This window comes from Cornus florida, unplaced genomic scaffold (genome assembly GCF_030987335.1).
Source record: "Cornus florida cultivar Cherokee Brave unplaced genomic scaffold, ASM3098733v1 CherokeeBrave_3.0.0_Hap2_Chr05, whole genome shotgun sequence".
Classification (NCBI taxonomy): Eukaryota; Viridiplantae; Streptophyta; class Magnoliopsida; order Cornales; family Cornaceae; genus Cornus; species Cornus florida.
Window position 1 is genome coordinate 109904883 of NW_026775575.1, and position 25778 is coordinate 109930660.

The 25778-nt window shown below is 36.2% G+C and overlaps 2 protein-coding genes across 2 annotated transcripts; both read right to left on the minus strand.

Moving 5' to 3' along the window:
• Nucleotides 1-491: 491 nt before the first annotated feature.
• Nucleotides 492-1970, minus strand: LOC132309953 (uncharacterized). The gene is made up of 3 exons (XM_059808202.1): nt 1649-1970; nt 1328-1525; nt 492-1177 (listed from the first exon to the last, which is right to left on the minus strand). Exons 1-3 carry the CDS (start codon nt 1968-1970, stop codon nt 492-494), a joined length of 1206 nt encoding a protein of 401 aa, XP_059664185.1.
• Nucleotides 1971-5274: 3304 nt separating this feature from the next.
• On the minus strand, nt 5275-10866 carry LOC132308514 (uncharacterized). The gene is made up of 6 exons (XM_059806610.1): nt 10386-10866; nt 9700-9764; nt 9557-9586; nt 8572-9439; nt 7962-8234; nt 5275-5542 (listed from the first exon to the last, which is right to left on the minus strand). Exons 1-6 carry the CDS (start codon nt 10494-10496, stop codon nt 5474-5476), a joined length of 1416 nt encoding a protein of 471 aa, XP_059662593.1. The 5' UTR covers nt 10497-10866; the 3' UTR covers nt 5275-5473.
• Between the last annotated feature and the right edge of the window lie 14912 nt (nt 10867-25778).

The following is a 25778-nucleotide window of genomic DNA, read 5'->3' on the forward strand; positions in this document are numbered from 1 at the left end:
GACAATACCTTCTCTTCACGAATTTGTGAAGCTAAAGACCTTTTTTACCACCATTCTTTTACCTTTTTCTCCCTTTTACTTTTTTATTTTAACTTAATTCTTTCACAGGGACTTAACTTAACCGTAATAGCTAGTACATTAATATTACAAAATCTAATAATTAATAGTAGGAACACATCATACATTAACAAGACGTCTTACTTGCCAATAAAATTAAAAATTATTCATCTCAAATTAAATGTCTTTTTTCGAGAATTTTTTTTTTTTTTTTTTCTTTAAATGAATGGAATTTTAATATTTCTTTTATTTTATTTTTATTTTTTCTGTAAATCTTTACATTAAAAAGGAAAAACAAACTGCACAAGGGGACTGGCTAAAGGCGCAAAGGCAACAAAACCCAACCAGCCACAAATGGCCCAACCAGGTAAATCGAAACCTGTTGCTACTGCAACTATAGAAACAGAGTTGCAGCAGCAACGAGCAAAACAACGTTATTGCCCCTCACCAAAAACTGAACTAGGAAGACTCCATGCAGCTGCAATGGTTCTCGCAGCCTTCGAATCACGCAGTTTGCAGGACATGAGACGATTCCTTACGTTGGTATAGATCAACTTAATAATCGAAGCAGTGGAAGCCACTGGATTCATGGCATTTCGCCTATTCCTCTCCCTCCATATGAAATACACAAATATAGTGAGACAAAGCTTGTACACATAACCATCTGGAGCTTTGATACACTTGAAAAAGAGGTGGTGACTCTCGGCAGCAGCAAGGCATAGAGAGCAGTAATTTGGAGCAATTTTCTTTGCCAGAGCCGGACTGTCCCTAGTCTTGAGATTGTGACTAAAAGTAACCCGAGCGATGAAAGAATACCGCGGAATATGGTTTGAAAACCAGATACTAGAATGCCATAAGATGGAAGGGGAAGAAGAGATAAGAGCTTTGTAGGTGGTAGCTAGGTGAAAGCTACCAATAGAGGAAAGGATCCAAGTGACAGAGTCATGTGATCCTGCAATCAACATAGGAAGCTGCTTTGTAGTTCCAATGAAGGGAATGATTTCTCTGAACAAACGTGGAATTCTCCACTGATCATGTCTAATAAAACATTGTACCTTTGCCCAATCTTCCCACTGGGAATAAGCAATGAGGTTATGATCGATTCTGGTGTCAAGGGGGCCTAATATTGAAAGTCAATAATCATGACAAATTGAAACATCCTTCCCATCCCCAATCATATGCTTGATAAAAGGTCTGGCTAACCCTCTAAGGTGGAGGAGCATCCTCCAGTTCCAAGAGCACACTTGTAGAAGCTTCAAGATCCAGAAACTTCGATTTTTGATGAGGTTCTTATGAGCCCATTCAAACCAAATGGATTGGTCTCTGTCTTTAAACAAGTTCCGGATATGTCTGAGCATGGAGATGCGGTTCAAAGCAGCTAATTGAGGTATGCCCACACCCCCAAAATCTTTTGGTTTGCACACATTCCACCAAGCAACCTGAGCTCCTGAAGTTCTCAAGTTGACCCCTGTCCATAGAAAGTTTCTAAGGACAATGTTGAGTTAATTAATCACCATCTTAGGAAGGATAGAAAGGTCACGCCAAAAGCCAATCATGTTGAGTAGGATGGACTTTATAAACTGCAATCTACCTGTATATGAAAGGAATCTAGCTGTCCAACAGGTAATTCTAACTGTGACCCTTTCAACTAGAATTCTACAGTCATTAACATTGTGCCTCATAGAGCTTAAAGGCATACCAAGGTACCTAATAGGAAGGTTCCCGAACTCAGAACCACACAAATTGATCATAAGTTGTTGGGTGTCCTCAGGTACATTAGCAATAAACAGAAGGCTTTTGGATAGGTTAGGGAAAAGTCCAGACAACTCTGAAAATGTAGTAATTAACTTGGTTATGATATAGAGGGACTGAATATCACCATGACAGTAAAACATGAGATCATCAGCAAACATAAGATGAGAGAGTTTGGTTTTCTTGCATTTCTAGTGGTAAATGAAGTGGGGATCATTGTAAATAGTCTCTTATGTAATAGAAGAAAAAACATCCATAACAATAACAAAGAGGAAGGGGGACAGAGGGTCACCTTGCCCCAATCCTCTAGTATCCTAGAAAAACCCATGTAGCTCACCATTTATAGAGATTGAAAACACTGGATAGGTAATACAAGCCTTAAACCAATTAACAAAAATAGGGGGAAAGTTGAGGATATGGAGTGTATCCAACAAGAATGACCAATTCACATTGTCATATTTCTTTTATTGTACAATTTCTTTTATTGTATTGGTAGTGAATAAATTATCTAATATGTCTATATGAGTTCATAGGGTGTGATGATTTACTTCTTTATAAGTTCAATGTAAGAAAATTAAATTAATAATGTTACCAAAAAAAAAAAAAAAAATACTTTGACTTTTTAAATGTAACATTTACTTTGAGACAATTAAAGATCAAAAAAATAAATATTTAATTTAAGACTGGAAGGAATATAAAGAAGTACAGCCACAAAATTTGTATAAGGCCTCAAATTACACATCTCATAGCTAGAATATTTATGGGTCACAACAAAATAAACAAACAAGGTACGGAAGCTCATTAATTAGCTAAATATTGGTATGGAAAAGTCGAGCACTCCTTCAAAACTTTTTTAACACATGCAAGGAATCAAGTTAACAGTACTGAAGATATATACATGGATCAATGATTGGATATGTTATAATGTGTGTGATATAAATAGAAAGGGTATTTTTGGAATTTAGAGAGAGAAGAGAACAAAATAGAGAAGCAATGGACCACAACATTGAGTATGGTAGGGTCGGGGTTGGGCAGAGAGAGAGAGGGAGAGAGAGAGAGAGAGAGAGAGATAGAGAGCTGCTACGTCTCTCATTCACAAATAAGTTCGAAAAACACAGGTTCTATGTAGCTTCGTCTCTTTGTTTTTTTGTTAATCAATTATAATCAATTATATATATCTGTATGTATACTCTAGTACGCATGACACATTTCAATGGGATTGGTGAAGAGCCGTTATCCTCTCTCCTTCTCTATCACACACACACACACACACACACACTACTAATATTGATAGAAACATCACCCAGCTAATAATTCATCATAGTTTTGTGCTTGTTTGTTCCCATAAGATCAGGGTATGGGTTCAAATCAATCCAGTGAGTCAAGCTATATTATTCAAAGTTTGATTTCTATACGTTTGGTTAATTAACGAACATAGCTTCGAAAAAAAAAAACTAGTAAGTAATAAGCTCGATTCATTTCTAGTGAGTTGGATTTGATTGATTGAAGCTCATATATATACTAACATGTCATTTTCCTTTTCGAATAAATAAAAACAGCGAGATCAAGAGTTTGATCTTGTAGTTGATTAGTACCATCAACAAAATCAAAAACCCGAAGAATGCGATGTATGATTATATAAAGAAATAGATTGGGCTCCACTCAATAACAAGATGCTCTTACGTTATTAGTGGGATTTGGATCTTCCTTCAAGTATTTTTTTTTTTTTCTCTTTCCAATCTTTCCAAACTTCCATCTATCAATCAAAATTATGTCGCATCACCATTTTTGTAATTATTCTTCACGTTTGGTATCATACAATTTATTCCAAGAAGTTTATAATCGTCAAATTTAGACCGGGAGAAATTGGAGATAAAAAATTTAATGGAAAGGATCAAATCCGAATATTCGAATATTTTAGGATATCCTCCTGTTTCCGACATTGAATTATTGGAAAAATTTAATGAAAATTTACGTGTTTTTACATTTTCAACAAAATGAGCCACAAAAATATAATTCAATTTCAAACAATAAACTCATTAATCATTTAAGATTTTTCCAATAATTCAATTTCCGAAACAGGAGGATATCCTAGAGATATTTATATAAAAACACGTGTACCATCTCTTTAATAATTTAAGATTTTTCCAGTAATCAAGGTATCACATGTGTGGTGGGAATATATGTAGCAGATGGGTCCGGAAGGGCACGTGTCAATGATAAAGTCGTTTGATTTTGCGATTTAAGCAAATGATCCTACGGCCAACAGTTCATCGTACAGTAGTTAGACAGCTACGGTGAATCTAACAACCACTCAAGGTGCTTGTTACTACTGCACCACAAAAGAAAAGAGAAGTGACCCCATTTTTAGTTCACGAGAAAATGCGCAGAAAAGGGCTGTTTGGATTTTCTCTTTCAATTTGGCTAATGTGTTTGGCTGCATCTACTTGATGTTATCCGTGGAAAAAAAAAGGTGGTTTCCTTTCACCTTTTTTGGGAGCTCCAACCGCAGGAGTCTTTGAATTCCTTCCAAAGTGACCTGTCAATTGGTCCGTACACCTTGCCTCTTAATAACATAATAGCTTAGCATGCATCAATTACTCAACAACCGACTGATCAATCTACCATTTTTTTTGTAGGACCTGTCACTTTATTGATTACGTGTACAGTCCAATATGACAGTGAGGAGACATTATTAAATCTCCCAAAAATAAATAGTAAATTCAATAATTTTCCCTCACCTACGCAGGGGAAAAAATGGCATCACATGGGTGCAACTTGCAACAAAAATGCAGATAACAATTGAGCCTTTTGCAAACTTTGTTCGAGTCTAATTGGCTTGGATTAAGCCATTTTACCAATAACAAATATGTTAAAGGTCAATTAATCTCACCTAGAACCACCCTGACAAGTGTTCAAGTAGAATCATGTCATGGTGTAAAGTCAGACCTCCAATAAAGTGGCTCAGCATTTGTGAGATTTAGAAGAGATGATCTGATGTATTTATTAAAAAGCCAGACGCCTAAGCGTTTTACATCCTCTGACTTGAGCTTCGTTAGGCATGTCATGTTTACCAGAATAAACAAGCCAAGCTTGAGCAACCTGAATACAGTTCTAACACTTTGGAGCAGTAAAGCCCTTAATGGTTCATCTAAAACTTTCAGCTGAGGCTTTAAAGGCATTCTATGCTTTATGGTAGACGAAAGACAATGGCATAAAGACTATCTGATGTTTAAATTTTGGATTAGGACCTTTTATTGTTGCTTTCTCCTTACTTTTTTTTCCCCTCCTTTCATCACAACTTACATTTTGCAGTTTCCATGCCCACTTCTAATTTTATTTTGCAAATCTATATATATTAAAGAGAACGGATGCTACTTCAAGCTTAAAAACATGGATAGAACAGACTGACCAGTTGATGGGGTGGGGGGAATTCCTCTCGGTCAGAGGACGATAAAAATAATATGCACCAAATTCACTCCGGGAATCCCAAAATAGAACCTTGCTACTGTTTTAATCCATCTTTACAGAAAAGGTTTCATTCTTTTAGCTTCTCATTGTTCCCACAATATTCAGTTCAGAAACCTCCAGCTTAGAAGGAAAAAAAGAGAGGGGGGAAGTAGGCTTACACAGTAGACTATACACACTGAGCTGCACTGCTCTCTTATCGAAAGTGGACCTTCTGACTTGCATTTGTTGAAGTTTTTACTGCACTTCGGCCACAGATTTTTCCCTGCTCACAGAGAGGACCACAAAAGTCAGATACTGAGTTCAAACTAACTATAGCACCGAGAGCCCTCTTAAAAAATTATAAAATAATGTGCAGTTGGTCAGTAACATTATCCTGAAGAGAATATGCACATACAAAATGAGAAAATTGGTGCGGTTTATCATGTTGTAACAGGGTTAAGGTAATATTATTCTACAGTCAAAGATACAAAATAAGATCCCAACAAGACAAATAAGAGACATCTGTCAAAACAAAGAACGAACAGGAAAGCTATGATTACAGTCTTATCTACTACAACAATGCACAGCACAACTTGTGAGGACCTCCATAGTAGTCTTTATTATTAAGAAACAGATGCTCTGAAAGCATAATTTAGCTTCTTTATTTCATTTTTTTTTCTTAATTGCTTTGTAGTGGGCTGCCTTGCCCCAGCTTCCCTCAGCAGATATCATATATATAACCTTTTGGGCTCATGTTGTAGCAAAAAGGTACCACATTGTATATAGGGTAAAACTTGGCAAACATTCACAATATTACTGAACAAAAGAAGAACAAGAAGAAAGAAGACAAACCAAGTCATCCAATAAACAATCATGCTCTAATAGATTATTATTATTTATTTTTTTTGATAAGTCATGCTCTAATTGATTATTGAGAAGTCGTGGGATAAGAAAGTGGGCCTTCAAGCATTACGTGATAACAGCCAATCCATTTGTAGTCCACATTAGTGTGATAAAATTTCATTTCTTTCCTATGTCTTCTGGGTTAATAAAAGTAGCACTAAGAAAAACAGTCAAGTCTCATCATAGAAGGAAGATGGAATTTTAATCTTTTACAGGATGAAATCTTCAGGCCTATTAAAGATTATTTACACACACTTTCTATTCATGCTAGACCAGACCGACTTTTGTGGAATGGAGGTGAGTTTAATTTTTAAAATGCTTGGAAGAGATGTAGAACATCTAACCCAGAGGCTATATGGTCCAAGATTTGTTGGGGGAAAGCTCGGCCTAGATGGTCATTCCTTGGAGTATGTTTGTTCCAAGATAGGTTACCTACAATGTTTAATCTGCAAAAGAGGAGTGTGCAGTTGGCTCCTAGATGCTCTAATTGTCAACAGCAGATAGATACCAGAGATCATGTTTTTGTCCAATGCCCTTTTGCTAAAAAGTTCTGGAACTGGTTGAAGGATACTCTTGGTTGGAATATGGACTTAAATTCTATTATTTCAGTGGATGATTTGTTGCTCTGGTTCTCATCTTGGACCAGCAAAATGTTACACACTATACTTGTAGCTGGCTTTTGGAGCATTTGGCAAGAAAGAAATCGAAGATTACACGGACACAGCTCTAGTACTACTTCAGAGGTGGCTAGGAAAATTTTGCTAGAAGTCCTTGATGTTTATAATGTCTCACTTAGAGACATTATATAATTTTCCACTCCCTTATTTTCTTTATTTTACTGGAACTGTTTCCATGTCTATTTTTTTTATTCTTTCCAGTAATGTTTACTAAGGGTATGCCCTCTGTGCACCTGTATATATTTCTTTTTCTTTTTTTTTTTAATACAAAACCAATTATGAAAAAAAAAAAAAAAAACAGTTATCTGTAATAGTGCAACATATATGGATCTTCACAAAGTGAAAAATAAAAACAATATAGATAACAGGATATCCAAGAGATGTTAATAAGTAATAATCCTCTAGGAGTTCCTACTATATTTGTTGTGACAAACCACGACAAAACACGAAATCAACCAAGAATTATCAATAAAAACAAAACGAAAACACACAGCACATTAAACACAAAGATTTAACGTGGTTTGGCTTATAAATTACGTCATGGGCGAAAGGCGACGAAGAGAGTTCATTATGTGAAAAAGAAAGGAGATGTACAAGTCTCGCAATCCCTAACCCCAAATACACCCTTTGTCTCTCTCTGTCTCTCTTCTGGATTTTCAAAATTCAACCTATACAATACAAAATCTATCACCCTTATATATACTGGGTTACCATAGAAACTAAGAAGTGGGTTAAAACCCATCCAAAACCAAGCGGGTGAGGAAAAAAAATATGCACAATTACCATGATTCGGGTTGGTTCAAGTCGGAACACAGCCTGGGCCAAAAAATCGGACCACAACCCAGCATCATTCATCGCACATTCCCAAACCCTTTTGTTTAAGTTGCTAATGTGGCAGCTTAATGATGTAGGAATAGTTGGTCACAAAAGCAAATTATCGCCGCAAATTAGGTCAATTCCTCTTCTTTGAATTTCTAACACTCAAACGAATTTGTTTAGCAGAACTTCTAGATTCAAAGATAAAGCATTGCTCAGTAAGCAAATAGTTTTCAAATTAAGGAAAATTAAGTTAAGAAATGACAATAACCAGACAAGAGCACGATTAATTAAATAATAACTAACCTTAGGACCAATCAATCCTGTTCCGTCACTCTTTTGTGGCACACTCGGCTTTGTCACTTTCTGGCCTTGAACCATTCCTCCAACAGCATTGTCTCTGGTGCTCAATTTCTGACCCACAGACATTCTACCTATTTTATTCTCTTTGCCACCACATGCCAGCTTATTATACCTGCCGACTCCCACTGTGTCCTTTGCTTTTATAGCCGCAGTCAGCGAGCCTCTAATGACTCTATCTTGCACCATCGCTTTTGCATTTACAGTCTGATATTGAACCTGCAAAATTAATGCATACCCTGGTTAATCATGCTCATGATGTGGCCATGATGCTTTCATAATAAAAAATTGTTGGCTAACATGATCTTATCAGAATAGAGAAATCAATCAGAAAAAGATGATTACTAGTAGTAAATCCAGAATGCAAGTGAAGCTGAAGTGATGCATATTATTCATAACCTAAGTTTAGATGATGAATTAATTCATAGATTTCTCAAAAATCTGAATTGTGTAAAGTTGTAAATGCATGTTTCATCAATAAGTCAGGAATAGTTGTTCAAATTTGAGAAAATTTTATCGTAAGGGTGTCTCAATCAAATTTCACACAGCTTCTCACCTTTGATTTTGCAGTTTCCTGACGGATGGTCCTCACAGCAATTATTTTATCTCCTGCACCAGATTTAGAACTCATATCCTGCACTTGAGCATTCGATGTCTTGGATGCATTTGACACTTTAACCTTGTTTTCAGTTGCTTGAGACATTCTCAAAACATTTCTACTATCAGGGGTTTTATCTTTGTTATGTCTCGTGTTCACTGCCGTGTTCTTGACATCATATCTAGGATTTGAAGAGGAACCTACGCTGGATTTTCCTGAAGAAGATTTACGGCCTTGTGATTGCCTCTCACCAATTGTCTCCATCCTTAATGCTTGTCCTGTAAAACAACTTTTTCTGAGAGTAATCCTTAGAGCCGCTGATAATAGTCCACTCGTGTGACCAAATGTTCCACTAGATACCTCCAAGACCTTCTGCTGCTCCTGTGCACTATTGTTGCAAGTAATGGTACTTGTTGAGTTGCTGTTACCTTCCTTTATACAGCCTGAACTAATTTTTGAATCCGCAAAACTATATATGGGTTTTGAATAATTTGATCCGGCAGTTTCAGTTAAACTGCTCTGACAAACCACACTTGCTTCTGATCCAGCATTTCCTTTTGGTTTCCTATAGTTTGATTTGAATTTAATTTCCTTACCAGGTGAAGATTTACTGATTAAACTCTTGACAGGGTGCTGCTTAATAGATATAAGTGCACAATTGCTCCTACCCCATTCCCTGCTTCTATAGTGCTTGCCTCTTGACTTTGAAACTGAGGACGGAAGCTTCGGGGAAGATGGCCCCTGTAACCCAAAGTCTAAGTAGTTGCTCCCCTCACCAGAATGAGAAAATGCAGAAATTAACTGGCGGGAAGAACGTTGATGGAACCTGGAAGTTTAGTCAAGTTAGACACCCATAACTGTTCTTAATTTAATTATAAAAAAAAAAAATCAAAAGTCAGTACTGAGGAGCTGAAAGGTTGGTTAGTGATTAGAATATGCTTACAAGTGACTTGTGTGGAACCAATCATCACCGCTGCAATGCAACAAAATAACACATTCAGAATCAATATATGGTGTTAGATTATTCACTTAAATGTAAAAACACAAAATCTAACATAGTCCGTAACCAGTTGTAAAGAGACTCACTTGTCTTGGTAAGTGGAGTTAGCTTCAAAAGTGAGATCTACCCACGTGGGGGCTTCGATTTCATCCTGTACACATCAATCAGCAGGGAGGAAACAAAGTGGTATGTATAAACAAGATAGTCTTGAATATTAGAACAATCAGAATGGCAACGAACAATATGAAACAGTGTAAATCTAATAAAACATGAAATCTCATAATGATTCTACTGAAACATGTTAATATTTAAACCCGAAATGAGAACAATCATCACAGGTCCACAACACAAAGAAAGATAGTAATACGACCATAATCAAGATGAAAAATAAAAGACGGAAAAGAAAGTCCTGGGAATATCAAAAACCAAGAAATCCATGTATTTATATGAAACTCGACAAACAATCAAAAACCCTCAAATACAACCACTATGAATCATTGATGCAAATTTATCGACGAATTGCACTATTCCCATACAAGAAGCAAACCAACAAACTAAATCAGAGAAACCCTATTGTTTATCCAATAAATGTTTCTCAATCTACCCCCCACACACACACACCAAAAAAAAAAAATTTTGAAACCCGCATATACATATACACATATATGCATACTACATTACATGAATCATGAATGTATGAAAGTATATCAAGATCGTGGAAGCAACATCAGAACACATGAAACCCTTGAAATCCTAAAGAAACGAAAATTACCAGAAAAGCCCAGTGGTCGACTGGTTCGATGCTTTTTCTCTGAGTAACTCCACCTCTGTCTTCGCCATTTTCTCCGGCAGAAAAATGGGGCTTTGTTTTCCTCTGCGCCATTTGTGTCTCCTTCCAACTTTTTCTTCTTCTTCTTCTTCTACATTAGCAATCTCCAGCACTTAAAAGTCTTTGATTTATTACTCGCCTGAATCAGAGATGTTTCATCTCTTTAGGTTATGGACGTCGTCGTATGACTTCATTTCGATTATGCGCTTCACCACCGTCGATTGAAAGACTTTCTCAAATATTATATCATTTTCGACGGAATCATGATCTAAGATGCATTAAGATTCAGTGTAAATTGTGTGATACTGGAAAAGTTTTTTTTTTTTTTTTTTTTGACTGTTGGGATTATTGGCAAAGTTTGAAAAAGGCAAAGGGATTAGAGTCACTAGTAGGTTATGTTATTCAATGACGGACCAATACATATATTTTAAACTGGTCAACAAAAATAGTGGACTATCTGTCTCCTTTTAAAAAAGGGATTTTTATATATAAATGGGTTTAGTGGCCCATATTTACATATCCATTGAGTCAAAGTACCATAGTTTCAAAAAAATGTGTTTGACTAAATTGCTTATGTGGCACATGAATTTTTACTGTTTAAAATTTGTGTTGCCTAAAATGTCCTTCTCCTTATTTTCTGTATTGCCTAAAATGTCCTTGTCCATTTTCTAATACATTTGACCTTTTGGAGCCCTAACCTCACGAAATCTCATTCGTGCAAGAGCACTATCTTTCTCTACCCTAACCCTCAGTTAAATCTCATTCTTGAAGAGCCCCCCCTCTCTCTCCCCCCCCCCCCCCCCCCTTCTCTGTCTAACCAGTCAGTCATCCACAAAGGAATGGACAGGCTAAAATAACTAACCGAACCATTTTTAGTTGTTTAAAGAAGAAGCTGGAGAAACTCAAAACAAAATGGTACGAGAATCTCCCTCTGGTGCTTTGGGCGTACCGAACCACTCCACGGCGGCCCACGGGGGAAAGTCCCTTTGCCATGGTTTATGGATCCAGAGCTGTGATCCCAACCGAAGCGGCAGTTCCAACCCTTTGGACATTCTTATTGCTTGAAGGAAACAATAGTCAGCAGCTCGAACATAGTCTCGATCTCCTGGACGAAAAAGGGGATGCTGCAGTAATTAGGCTTGCTTCATATCAGCAACAGTTACGCAACAGTTATAACAAACGCGTCAGATTCACGAGTTTTGTGATAGGCGATTGGGTTTTGAAGCAAGAGACAGCTCATGTAAATAAACTGAAACCTAATTGGACCGGACCCTACTGGGTTACCGAAGTAGTAGGGAAGGGAGCATATCGTTTGGCCGAAACTGACGGACGTCCCATTACGCGTCCTTGGAATGCAATACACCTTAAAAGGTATTTCCATTAGATAAGTTTGTCAATTTTGCTAAGAATTCTTCACAAATAAGGCTGCGTATGCCCACAGTCAGTCAAGTTTTTCTTTATTTTGCTTCTATCATATTCAGTACAATTCTACTCCATTTATTTATTTCCATAAAAATGGGGGCCATACTACTCTATGATTATGCGATTTTTATGCATGCCAAGTCGCATTATGCAATTTTTATGCAAAGAAATTTTTATGCAAAGCAATGTTAGAACCAAGTTATTAAAAAGCATTCATCACAATGATTTTTAAAGCATGAGTTATGTAATACCCCGATAATTTTAAAAGATTTATTAATTAGAATTAATTATTTTATTTTATTTTTCAATGATTTATTTTATTTTATTGAGTGCTAGATTAATTATCTTATTTTAATTAAGTTATATTTCGTGATTATGTATGATGATTGATTGTTTGTGTGGTTGATTATTGATTGAATTATTGGTGTGTTGATTTTATTGGTATTATATGACTTAATTGTAAATTCTTGTTTGTTTATGTGCTTCATGTAATTAGTTATTTTAATTTCGGTATTTAATTAATTATCTTATTTATTTAAATTAATTGGATTGGGCTTAAGGAAAGTTGGACCAAAAGATGTGGTCTTGGGCTTGTATGAAACCTTATTGGGTTAATTAATGAAGGTCCGTGGTTATTTAATTATTTAAATGATCACTTTCGTATCAATTATATTTATATATATATATATATATATAATTATATATAAATATAATTAATTAATAATTGTTATGGAAAGATATAAATATAGATATATATTTATTGATATTTATAAGTATATATGATTTAATTAACTAATGAGTTAATTATGGAAGGAATATATATTTATATATATATATGTTTATAGATATAAATTATTTAAAGATTATTATTTTAATTCATAATACTAGTTGGAATAGGATTTGGAATTTAAGGTGTATAAAAATACACATAAGGCTTTAGGGTTAAAGGTTTTACACGTTAGAAAAATAAAACAGACAGAGAGAGAGGAAGAAGAAGGGCTGACAAGGAGGAGGTCGGATCTGAAAAGGAGGACGTCGGAATTGGAAGAGATAATTAAAGCTTAAAGCGTCGGTTTCGTTTCGAAACCTTCAGGCGAGTTTTCTCTAACTTTCCTCTTAGAACTCATAAGGATTTCACCTTGAGTATCAAGGCTTTAATTAAATTTATTTGTTTAAAAATTATGGTTAGATCGGAATAATTAAAAAGTATAAACTATTATATTTGATTTTTAGATTATTGGATTTTAATTGATATATATAGGTGTTATGTATATTTTAAAATCAATCTATAGGTGGATTTGTGACCCAAGAGAGTTAATTATGGTTTCTTTATTTTCTAGAATTGTTCTGTAATTTTCTGCAATTTTTCTGATATTTTTAGGAATTTATTAGGATTTATTTTCCTATTATTTGTTAGGAAAATAATTATATATATATATATATATATATATATATATATATATATATACTAGGTAACTGGCGCATGTGGAGCGGCGGCACAATAAAGAATTGATCCAGTGCGGTGCGGTGTAGGATAATAAGGTGTATACGCCAATTAGGGCCATTTGATTAATTAAACTTATGTGAATTGATATGGTGCATCGCGGCGCATAAAACTTTAGTGCGCATGTGTATCTAGACCATAGAAGTGGTCTGGTCAACTATGGGATTATTTGGTGTATTGCAGACCATGAGAAGATGGTGCACTCGCTGATCTGGACCTTAGATCTATTATAGTTAATAGAAAATAATCTAGTGTGAGCGTGTTCATTTGCGCACTCATTTATGACCATTGGATGCGGCATAAAGGAAATGATGAATTCAGTGTGGTGAGCTCACGGTAGCTGAAAGAGCTTAGCCAATACCAGCACACAAGGAGGCTTGAATCCAGCGCGTGCAAGTGCATAGTAAGCACGTGGGCGCGCGTGGGAAACTATGTTGGCCTAATTCGACACTAGAAATTAAAACGGTCATAACTTAGTCATTTTAAATCGAAATTGGGTCATTCTTGAGCTCAAATTCAAGGATTTTTCGTCTTCTTTCCAATGGTACCAATTTCATTATCAGATTCCCATCCTACTAGGAGATATTTATGTTTTAGTGAGAAAGTGTCGGAAAACTATTTAAACCAATATGGAGTATTTAAAGGAAACTATTTCTGACATATTTAGTTGCACTAATTTGTGTAAATATAATAAATTAATAATTTGTTATGGAAGGAAGTGTATATATATATATATATATGGGTATATATAGTTTAATTTGTCTATGAATTGTATGGAAGGATGAATATATATATATATATATATATATATATATATGTATGTATGTATGTATGTATATTGATTTTAAATAATCAAGGAGTATTAAAGAAGGTGTTAAACACATATATACATTAAATAACATATGTGTAGGTATATATATATATATAAATCATTTAAGATGATTAATATTATCATTCTTATTTGGCATATCTTAATAGGCTGGTTGTTAAATTAATGATATGCGTATAATATGCATGTGATGGCTATGTATGATTTAGCGTATTGTTAATTTTAAAGTTAATTCATGGTTAAAGTGTGGGCATGGATGAATTGTCAAATGATTAAATATATTACCTAAATATTTGTATGAATAGAATACATATATGGAAAGCATGGATGAATTGCTAATTAAATGTATGAATAAATATACCTGTGGAGGCATGGTTGAATTGCCAATGTATAAATATACATACACGGAGGCGTGGTTGAATTGCCAATGTATAAATAAATATACTTATGGAGGCATGGTTGAATTGCCAATATATAAATAAAAATATTTACAATGGCATGGTTGATTTGCCAAAGCATAATTACGTTGTTATGTGTTAGATGATTAAAATATTATCTATGGTTGTTGTATGTATGGATTGGATTAGGGTTAGATATTCTTAAATGAGAATAGTTTAGTACTTACTGGTTAGTGTATTATTTTACATTAATAAAATAATATTGGGGAAGACGTGGATGATTTGTCAAAACTTGGATTTTGGATATGTGATTTAAACAATTTAAATCATTATCGGGTTGGGATTAAATAGAGTATTTCTTTTATTATAATTTGTTGTTTAAATGATTAGACAACTGACTAGGATGGGATTAAGGTCAAAGGAGTTTTTATAAAATGAAATGGTAGATTGGTCTAGGTATGAATATTATTTTAATAATTATTTAATAGGTATGGAAATTTAATAAACCTTTTAATGGATGTAATTAGTATAGTATATATAATTATATATAGACATGTATATCGTGCTTTATTAAAGTTAAAACTTTATTAGGTTTGGTTTTGATCAGAGATGATCTGCTTATTGGTTTTCAGAGGCCTGGTAGAGTGAACTTGCTCGTAGGGTTTAACCCACGATTTATTTTTCAGGTTATTAGAGGTTCCAGTCTTGAGGTTGAGGATCCGCAGCTGGGAGACTGTCATTCGTCTATTCATCTTGTGTACTTTTAAATAGTATTGGATTATTGGATAATGTTTTAAGGGGTCCTTGAGTTATGGGATTTCCGAATTGTAATTGTTGGAGAATCATTAAGTAATATTTATTTATTAGTTTTCTTCAGCGGTTTATTTATTCTTTATTATTCATCTTTGTATTCTGTGCTTGTTAAATACTTAAATTGTTTTGATATCCCTTGATTTTGTGCGCGGACTTGATCAATCCGTGTTCCGAAATTAGGGGGTATCACAAGTTATGGCCTATGGTTAAAACTCTCTGTCCCACATCGATAAAAAAGTATGTATTACATTCTGTTATATATGGGAATATTCAAATAGTTGATTGCGATGTAAGGAGGGCCAACTGGTATTAAAGGCCGCCAAGCCCAATACTAGAGGCATTCCTTATACCGACCTTTTTGACAAAGTTTAGTCTATGTCCCACATCGGATAAAAATATAAAAGCAATGTGGTTAATATATGCGTAGTCCACTACATTTGGTTGCCAAGAAGGGAGTCTCAGTGGAGGAAAGTCTCCAAAGTAAACAAATAGGAAACTTCCCAGCCATTGTTACTCGCTTTCTTGGCCTCCTATCATTTTTAAGTCTCCAGCCTCATGATAAGTTGTTTGAAAAAATATATACAAACCTCTCCTCAGGCTCAGCGCCGGGGAGTAATTTATTCGCTTCGGACCCTAAGTGTCCGGCTCAGCAAACCTCCCCCCAGGCTCAAAGCCGGGGAGTAAATTATTTGCCTCTGACCCTAAGTGTCCGGCTCGGCAAACCTCCCCTCAGGCTCAGCGCCGGGGAGTAATTTATTCGCTTCGGACCCTAAGTGTCCAGCTCGGCAAACCTCCCCTCAGGCTCAGCACCGGGGAGTAATTTATTCGTTTCGGACCCTAAGTGTCCAGCTCGGCAAACCTCGCCTCGGACCCTAAGTGTTCGGCTTGGCAAATCTCCCCTCAGGCTCAGCGCCGGGGAGTAATTTATTCGTTTCGAACCCTAAGTGTCCGGCTCGGCAAACCTCACCTCGAACCCTAAATGTCCGGCTCAGCAAACCTCCCATCAGGCTCAGCGCCGAGGAGTAATTTATTCGTTTTGGACCCTAAGTGTCCGGCTTGGCAAACCTCCCCTCAGGCTCAGCGCCGGGGAGTAATTTATTCGCTTCGGACCCTAAGTGTCCGGCTCGGCAAACCTCGCCTCGGACCCTAAGTGTCCGGCTCAGCAAACCTCCCCTCAGGCTCAGTGCCGGGGAGTAATTTATTCACTTTGGACCCTAAGTGTCCGGCTTGGCAAACCACCCCCTAGGCTCAGCGGCGGGGAGTAATTTATTCGTTTCGGACCCTAAGTGTCCGGCTCAGCAAACCTCCCCTCAGGCTCAATGCCAGGGAGTAATTTATTCGCTTCGGACCCTAAGTGTCCGGCTCAGCAAACCTCCCCTCAGGCTCAGCGCCGGGGAGTAATTTATTCGCTTTGGACCCTAAGTGTCCGGCTCAACAAACTTTACTCTTACGCTCATATTCACTGATTCTAAGTTCGGCAATATAAGCCACGAGATTGTCCCACATCGAAAAATTATAAAAAGAAACAAGTATAAATATACTTACTTCACACAAATTCATTTCAAGAAGGGTTCCCTTGACGGTTAAATCACCAAAGGAAAAACAATCCTCTATTATCAGATAAACTGTTAAAGGAGATCTCTTCTTCACATCTTATTTATTTTGTTTCGGATTAGAACAGATAAGGAACCCTCAAGCAAGGTACTTTCCTTAAAAATAAACCCATCCAACAAAGTGTGTGCAATATTAAAAGCATACAAGCATACTGAGTCGAAGCAGAATAAAAGCGACACAGTTTAAGAAACATGGTTATATCATTCATATCTATCATTCCCAATATTGTTTCATTACAAAAAAAAAAAAAAAAAAAAAAAAAAAAAAAAAAAAAAAAGTTACTTGATCTTACTTCCTCTTCTGATCAAACGGGGTAGATTCAAAAGTATTTACCACAGCTGGACTTGCAGGTGGAGGATTTGATGGGCCAGTTGCAAGAGTGGAGACACTTGGAGCTGAAGGGACCTCAGGATGGGCCTTGTAATACCCCTAATTTTAAAAGGATAGTCTCGGTATTTATTTATTTGTTTTAATTGTATTTTTAATAATTTAATTGATTATTTGACTAATTGCTTATGTGTTTAATTGAATTAGGTATTACTTAATTATTTGATTATGTGTCTATGTATTATTTGTATTTGTCTATGTGTAAATTGTTTAATTAGATTATGTGCTTAAATGGTATTTTGATTAATTATAAATTAAATATTTTCTTTTCTTTTATTATTTTATTTTATTTTTCTTTTATGGTTATGGTTAGTAGTAATGGGCCAACCAATTGGGTCACATGGACTACTTGGATAGGAGGTTGGATGTGTATGGATTATTACCCATGAATAGTTGTGTATGTATATATATAGATATATATTATATACATATATAAAAATGAAAATAATTTATTAATTACTTTTATGGTAACTTGGGTAGTAATATTTAATCTGATGTATATGTTTTATATTTAAATAATAAAAATATACATAGATTTGATACGTGTTATGTTTTAAGTTACTTTATAATATTATGGTAACTTAAGTATTACTGGATAATCCATTAATGAATAATGGAATGTTTATAATTTATTTATTTAATAAACGTATACATAAATTATATACGTAACATATTTTACTTACCTTTTTAATATATATAAAAGGGAAAGTAATTTATTAATTACTTTTATGGTAACTTGGGTAGTAATATTTAATCTAATGTATATGTTTTATATTTAAATAATAAAAATATACATAGATTTGATACGTGTTATGTTTTAAGTTACTTTATAATATTATGGTAACTTAAGTATTACTTGATAATCCATTAATAAATAATAGAATGTTTATAATTTATTTATTTAATAAACATATACATAATTTATATACGTAACATATTTTACTTACCTTTTTAATATATATAAAAGGGAAAGTAATTTATTAATTACTTTTATGGTAACTTGGGTAATAATATTTAATCTGATGTATATGTTTTATATTTAAATAATAAAAATATACATAGATTTGATATGTGTTATGTTTTAAGTTACTTTATAATATTATGGTAATTTAAGTATTATTGGATAATCTATTAACAAATAATGGGATGTGTATAATTTATTTATCTAATAAAGATATACATAAATTATATGCGTAACATATTTTACTTACCTTTTTAATATTTTTTTTTTTTTTAAGTTGACTTGGATTGGGAAAAAGGGTTAGGGTTATTTTATTTAACCTATAAATATATAGTTATAGGTTGTAAAAAATGGTTAGAAATATTCACGTGATATATTATAGAGAGAGAAAGTTAGAGAGGAAAGGAGGAAAAAAATCATGTAGAGAGAAGATCAAGGAAGAATAAGTTTAACTTTCAATCCGAAAGTTTAAGGCAAGTTCTACTTCTATCTCTTTCCCTTTAATTCCAGGATTTATTAAACACATAAAATTAAAAAATTATGCAACACATAAAATTAAATAATTATGCATGTTTAATTGGATTAGAATATAGGTTTTATGAATTTGGTTCATATCTGTTCTTGTGTTATGAATTGATAAATGCATGATTTTGATTTGATTTCCGGTGTGAATTTTTACATGTTTATATTATGTATTTTTCATATTTATGGAATAATGGAACGTAGAAACATGCCTAGGATTCCTGAACATTAATTAGGAACTAGGTTTGGGTTTAAATAAATTTAAATAGACTCAATCATAATGATGCTTGCTATTTGAATGTTTTAAAAAAACGAATGGATTTAATCTTTTAAAATGTTGTAGCAATTGAGATTAAATATGTAAGATGAATTGGACATGGAGAATGCTTATTCGACAGTATAATAAAATATTATCATGTATAAGATTCAGTTTGTGTAGGACATATGATATAGGAAGCTTAAATAAATAATAAGTCATTCCTATTTTGTAATAACTTGATATCATATTATTATAGTTATTTCTGAATTGTTTGATGTATTTCTTTAATCGTTACATCAATTGTTGTTGGATTGTGTGGTTTAATGCACCAGTATGGGACGGCGGCATTCTAAGGACAGATTAACTTATCAGTTAAGTCCTACATATTTTATATAAATGAATGGATTAACTAAAATATTAAGTCCTACTTATATTCAAGTCAGGTCAGCTGAACAAGTTGAATGACTTATGAATGATTAATTTATTATATAAGGGAATGGATTAACTAAAATGTTAAGTCCTACTTATATTCAAGTCAGGTCAGCTGAACAAGTTGAATGACTTATAGATGATTAATTTATACTAGATAGGATGGTTACTAGACTTTATATATATAAGTGTGGTGTTATGATATGAGCTTGAGTCTCAGGATCAGTGGTTAGGGTGCGTATATCGCCAGGGATGTGTAGTTAGATATAGTGTAGTTGTGTACCCTGGTAGGTCTAGGTACTCACACCCACTATATGTGCGTTTTGCATGTTGCCTACTATTCAGGTTGAGACAACCCTATAGTCTAGTGAGGTTCCTTTAGTGTGTGTATATATATATATATACGGACTACTAGTTACTATTGGATTGACTAGGATGTATACGTGTATCGGATCTCTGCTTGGACTGTAGTAGAGTAGAACTTGTTTGTGGGCCTGACCCACCATTATTTTTTAGGTGTTCGTCAGGAGTAGAGGTTATTCGTGCTGACTGGGGATCAATCTACTTCATTCTTCCGATGCTACATAGGAGTTCCTTTATGATTCAGTTTTCTGATTTAGACAGTTATTGCTGTCATTTGTTTAGTTTGGATTTTATAGGGGTCCATACAGTATGGATTCCCGAGTTGTATTTTGGAGGATCCGTTGTATCAGAAGAGTTTATTAATTAATGGAAATATATTTTGAGGTTTATTATTAGATTATCATTTTAGTTTCTTGTCAGCATTTTATTTATTCTTCTTTATTCTTTTGTACTCTGTGTTCATTTGTTATCAATTTGTTTTGATATCCTCGGGTATTCGGGCGTGGGCCTGGCCAACCTGCATTCGGAAATCCGGGGGTATCACAAGCCTTCACCATCTCGGCGAAAATAACTTCAGCTTCCTGAGCTTTCGGACCCTCATCATAAGGGAAAGACACCCCATATGAGTATCAAAAGCCTCGGGATTTGTTGTTTTTTCCCCTGAACCCTGATTGAAGCCGGACCTAAAGGCCTTGGCGTTAGATAAGCGCACCAAATTGGAGTAACGCCCTTTGCATCTGCCTCCCTGCAATGATGCAGGTGCTAAGGGCATTATTCAAACGCTGGACTTCAGCCTCCAGCGACTCCACTTTTGCATCAGAAGCAGCCAGACGCTTCTTATAAACATCCCTAGCCTCATATGCAATTTGCGCATTTGCAATGGCATGGGATGCCTTCTTCTCAGAATTGCTAAGGTCTTTCTCCAGCTTCTGAATGGAGAGAGATTGAGCCTCAGCAGTGGCACAAAGAGCCATGGTGTGATACAGACCCTGTGTTATCAGATAAAGACAATAACGATATAAGAAAATTAGTGAGATAATTATGACAATGGAAGAAGAGTGAATGAGCAAACCTCTATGGCTCGAACAGGGGCAGATGGGAGTAGTTGTTCCAATCCCATTCTACCAATAATTTCTTCATCCTTGGGGAGCCACATTCACTGAGCAACAGTCAGCGCTGCAGGTGGATCAGTGATCATAGAATCACCGATATAGAGGATGAACTTGTCAGCCCTCGAGAAAGAAGGAGTCCAAGGTGCTCCAGCCTCAGCAAGGACGTAAGCTCTGACTTGATCTTCAGGGTTAGTCTCTTCATCTTTCTTTCCTTTACTTTTTAGGTTGGAAGCACCCTTGGGTTTCGTGGTTGAAAAAGAAGTCAACCTCGCCTTCTTGTTTAAAGGAATTTCGTCAATCTCCTTCTCCTGTTCGTTTGAGCGCAATATAGTTAATGGGGCACTCTCTGCAGCCTTCCTCTTAAAGGCTTCAGCCTTTTGTTTTTCTTCCTCAGTCATGGGGAAGCTGTCAAACGATGGAAATGAGAGGTCCATGAGATCAGCGGCTACGGCTCTAGAAGCAACTGCTTTGAGGTTTGCAGAGGTAAGCAAGTCCTCAACCGAAGGAGGGTCTTTCCAAACCTGCCTTTTAAGGAAGGAAAGCCTCTTCTTGGCAACAGAAGAAGAAAATGTCACTGAAAAAATACCAAGAAACTGATAAATATATCGAAAGAATAAAACTCGACATGGGAAACAGCCAGAACAATCTTCATGAAGAGAAGGGGGACGTTCTATACCTAACTTTCCGAACTTGTATAGGATTGGGAGTTTGCTCGATTGGGGCACGACCCATCTCCCTTTAATAATTATCATCATCTCTTTCTACTTCTTCTCAAAAGTAGGGAGGTCTGTACATATCCTTTGGTGCAAGGGGGAGGTGAAAAAGAAACGACCAGGTTCGGTCCCGTGCTTAGAAATGGAATAAGTAATCAGCAAGTCAGCCAGAGTTAGGTCAAGACTCTCCAGCCATCGGCGAATAAGGAGTGTCGAGATTACTCGGAGGAAGTTAGGGTTTACTTGTAGGGGTGCAATCCCCAATTTGTTAAAGACTAAGTGATAGAAAGGATGAAGGGGGAACCTAAAAGCGTTGAGATGCCCAACAGAGAGGAGTAACTCGTCTACTCTGACGCCCTCGCCGGCGCAAAAATTGGTGCCCTTGGGGTATTCTGCAATTTCTACCCTCTCGGGAATCTCGAACTCTTCCATTACGGATTCAATGGAAAACGGGATACGACGAATAAATAATTTTGCATTCCTTTCTTCCTTAGTGAAGATATTATCTGACCCAGAGGTGGATGTTTCAGCATGGATTGGGGAAACATCTGGCTGATTAATCGAGTCATTTGCGGGCTTAAGGAAGTTCGAAACCCTAGGAGGAGGGACCCTAATGAGATTAGGGGAAGACGAGGGCGTGGACTCAGAATCTACAATTTCTATGTGCTTGGGAGTAGTCGAAGTACTCATAATGCAAGATTGGAAGAAGAGAAAGAAGAACTAACCTGGAGATATAAGAATATGAAGAACGCAGTAGACAGAACGAGCACACTGAGAACAAAAGCGAGTCTTGAAGAAGCCCTTGAGTCAGAATAACAATTGACACAAATGGAAATGCCTCGTGAGAGAATGGCAACTGCTAGACTTCAATTCCCCTTTAATTAGGAGCCATAACCCAATTAAAGTGGAATTGGGGGCAAAGTGTGGAGGGAAAATTCTCCCTCCAATAAGAATAGAACACGTCACCATTATATAAATCTGCATTTGGGAGATTTCAGAAGCCCATCCGGATCAAACCCAAGTTACGTTGTGCTTTAACCCATTATCATTTATGTTGGGCTTCCAAGGCCAGGTAAGAGTATCGATCAGCCCAACGTCACTGCTGTTGAAGTTTTGGCCCCCATTGGTCAAGTCACTTACACCAAACCACATCCAGCCCAAGTATAATTAAATATGGCTCAGTCTTATTAAGCAAATGAGTCAACTCGGAAGGAAAGTTTTTATACAAAGCAAGTTCTACGTAGGAAATATCATACAATGAAAGAACTCTATTTGTAAATAAAGTAAAGTCATGTATGGGAAGAATTGGAGGACAAGCAACGCGAGTCCTACCATAATTCTACTAACATTTTTGTATAAATAGAGGCCTAGACCTCCAATAAAGGGGCAAACAATTCAATTTTTCTCTAAACACTGTTCTTGTTTATTCTTTATTATTCTTGAGTGTGTTGTATTATTTTTTCTCAATCGTTATTGGTTGAGCGAAATTTTGTACCTACACTTTGGCGTCGTCTGTGGGAAAGTGTGCAAATATATTCCCACTCTTGTTTCACAGGTGAATCCTGCAACTACCATCCGGAATGTCAAACGGAGGATTTTCAATGGATCAACAGGCGGAGTTGATGCAGAAGATGCGTGAAGAGTTTCTACACCAATTTGACGTACTTCGTCAGGCAAATGAAGCAAGCGTGGCTCAAATCGCCTTGCTTCAGCAGCAGAATAACACTCTGCAAACAGCGATGGCTCAGTTGGCACCACCGCCACCAATGGGTGACATAGCAGCACCTCCTAATCAGAATATTCCTTCGGTTGCCGGGCTTCCACCTAATGGGGCACGACCCAACGAGGCTTAGCCAAATGAGGTTTAACAACAAAAGAGGGCAAGATCCGAGGCTGTGGCTTCAGACAACGTCCCTCGTCGCATGCAGGATGAGCAAGTCGAGTCTAACCATAAGCTCACGGTGTGGTCCAATGGAATTCCAGATGGTGCAGGTGTTCAGGATGCCTTTGATGAGAAAAGACTCCTGAAGGTTCAGACACTTGCTGAGATGGCTAGAGAGCACAAAAACTCCTTGGTCAAAATTCCTTTCACTGACGATGTGTATATGGTTGAGAGGCCCAAGAAATTTATCATGCCTTCTTTTACTCAGTTTGATGGAACGGGGGATCCTTCTCGACACCTAGATCATTACGCCTAAAAGATGGCTTTGGATGATCGTAATGACCCTTGGATGTGCAGAGTTTTTCTTACCAACTTGGCAGGAGCAGCACTAGAGTGGTTCAGGAATAGGCCGCATAAGTCCATCCCGGATTACGTAACTCTGTGCACCATGTTCCTGGCACAATATTGCGGAAATAAGAAGTAAAAGAAGAGTATTGCCAGCTTCTTCACCGTAAGGCAAAAGAAGAGGGAAACATTGCAGGATTTCTTATCTAGATTCAACATGGAAGCCTCAGAAATAGCAGATTGTCATCCCGCGACTGCTATAGAAACATTTAAACTCGCGATGATTTAGGGGACGAAGTTCCACACTTCCTTGGTCAAATATTCTCCTCCCGACATGCAGACTTTCAATGCCAAGGCCCAGATCTACATTCGGCTCGAGGAAAATATAGCCCACCGAGCGCAACACGCCATGTGATACCCCTCGGATCCGAGACACAGGTTGATCAGGCCCAGGCCCAGGCCCAAACCTGAGGGAATACCAAACAATTAAAGTATTTTAAAGCGAACACAGATGACAAAATGAAATAATAAAAATGGAATAAAACTGAAAGAAACATTAATTATAAAACCCTCCATGTATAACTGAAATAATAAAACTCCAATCCTCCAAAACTTCAAGGTTACAACTTGGGAATCCACTGGTGGACCCCTAACCAAAAGTTCAACTAAAACTGAAAACTTAAAATAGAAAATGCTAGAAACATCGAGAAAAATCTCACGTAATCAGATGAATGTGAGACTGTCCTCGACAAGCACGATCAAGCTCTAAGGCTGGAACCATCCTGTACCTGAAAAGAATAATAAAGGAGTGGGCCAGACCCACGAGCAAGTTCTAATCTAACTGCAATCCATACAATGACCCGATACGCAGATACACCGTAGACACCTCACAATATCTATCTAGTCCATACGTATAAATATATCCACACTAAAGGACATTCACTAGTCTATAATAGGGGTCTCAACCTGAATAGAAGGCAACATGCGAATACGCGCCCAAAAGTGGGCATGAGTACCTAGACCTAACAGGGTACACCTCAACTTATTATAACCAGCTACGCATCCACCGCATATACGCACCCTAACCAAAGAGTCTGAGACTCAAGCTCAGCTCGTGGTACCATAAACATATATACATAATCCATCCAAATCCAAGGTATGTAGTTCAAATATTTAATAAACTGACATACAACAAACCAACTGGTTAGTCACTCAACTTGTTCAGTTGATGTGACTTAACCTCCATCCCTTAATCTAGGAAGCCACTCAACTTAGTTGCAGTTGACATGTCTTAACCAAAATTAGGATTTAATATTTATAAATCCACTCCTTAAATCCGTTAGGTTAGGTTTAGGTGTTTGGAGCTAAACCGTCACCAGTATGTCATCGTCCCATACCGGTGCATACAATCCTCCATATCCAGGTAAATTACAATGTATACATAATGAACAAGTAATTTACAGTTCAAAACTACCATCCAAATAATTGCAGAAAAGTATTTAAGATTTTAGCAATTTAAATCCCAGAATTAAACCATGTAATTGCAGGAAACAGTTTAATAGTTTACACAACTAGCATCCAAAGCATGCATAGACCCAATCCAATATATCAATGACTCTATCATGCATTTAGAACAAATTCTATAATCCTATTATAGTCCAACAAATTGCTAAATTAACCTAAACAATTTATTTCGTCCCATCCGATAACAGTGTACTAAGTCATACGCTTTTATACTGTTTTATCCTTTATCTTAGAGACTTAAACCATGCATCAATTAGTT

Excerpts from the sequence above, each read along its gene's own strand:
- LOC132309953 (XM_059808202.1), bottom strand. The coding sequence starts at position 1,970 with ATGTTTGCTGATGATCTCATGTTTTACTGTCATGGTGATATTCAGTCC. Across the intron at positions 1,526-1,648 it reads TAGATTCCTTTCATATACAG|GGGTCAACTTGAGAACTTCA; the intron begins GTAGATTGCAGT and ends TTCTATGGACAG. Across the intron at positions 1,178-1,327 it reads GAACCTCATCAAAAATCGAA|GCCCCCTTGACACCAGAATC; the intron begins GTTTCTGGATCT and ends TTTCAATATTAG.
- LOC132308514 (XM_059806610.1), bottom strand. The coding sequence starts at position 10,496 with ATGGCGCAGAGGAAAACAAAGCCCCATTTTTCTGCCGGAGAAAATGGC. Across the intron at positions 9,587-9,699 it reads AACTCCACTTACCAAGACAA|CGGTGATGATTGGTTCCACA; the intron begins GTGAGTCTCTTT and ends GTTGCATTGCAG. Across the intron at positions 8,235-8,571 it reads AGGAAACTGCAAAATCAAAG|GTTCAATATCAGACTGTAAA; the intron begins GTGAGAAGCTGT and ends TTAATTTTGCAG.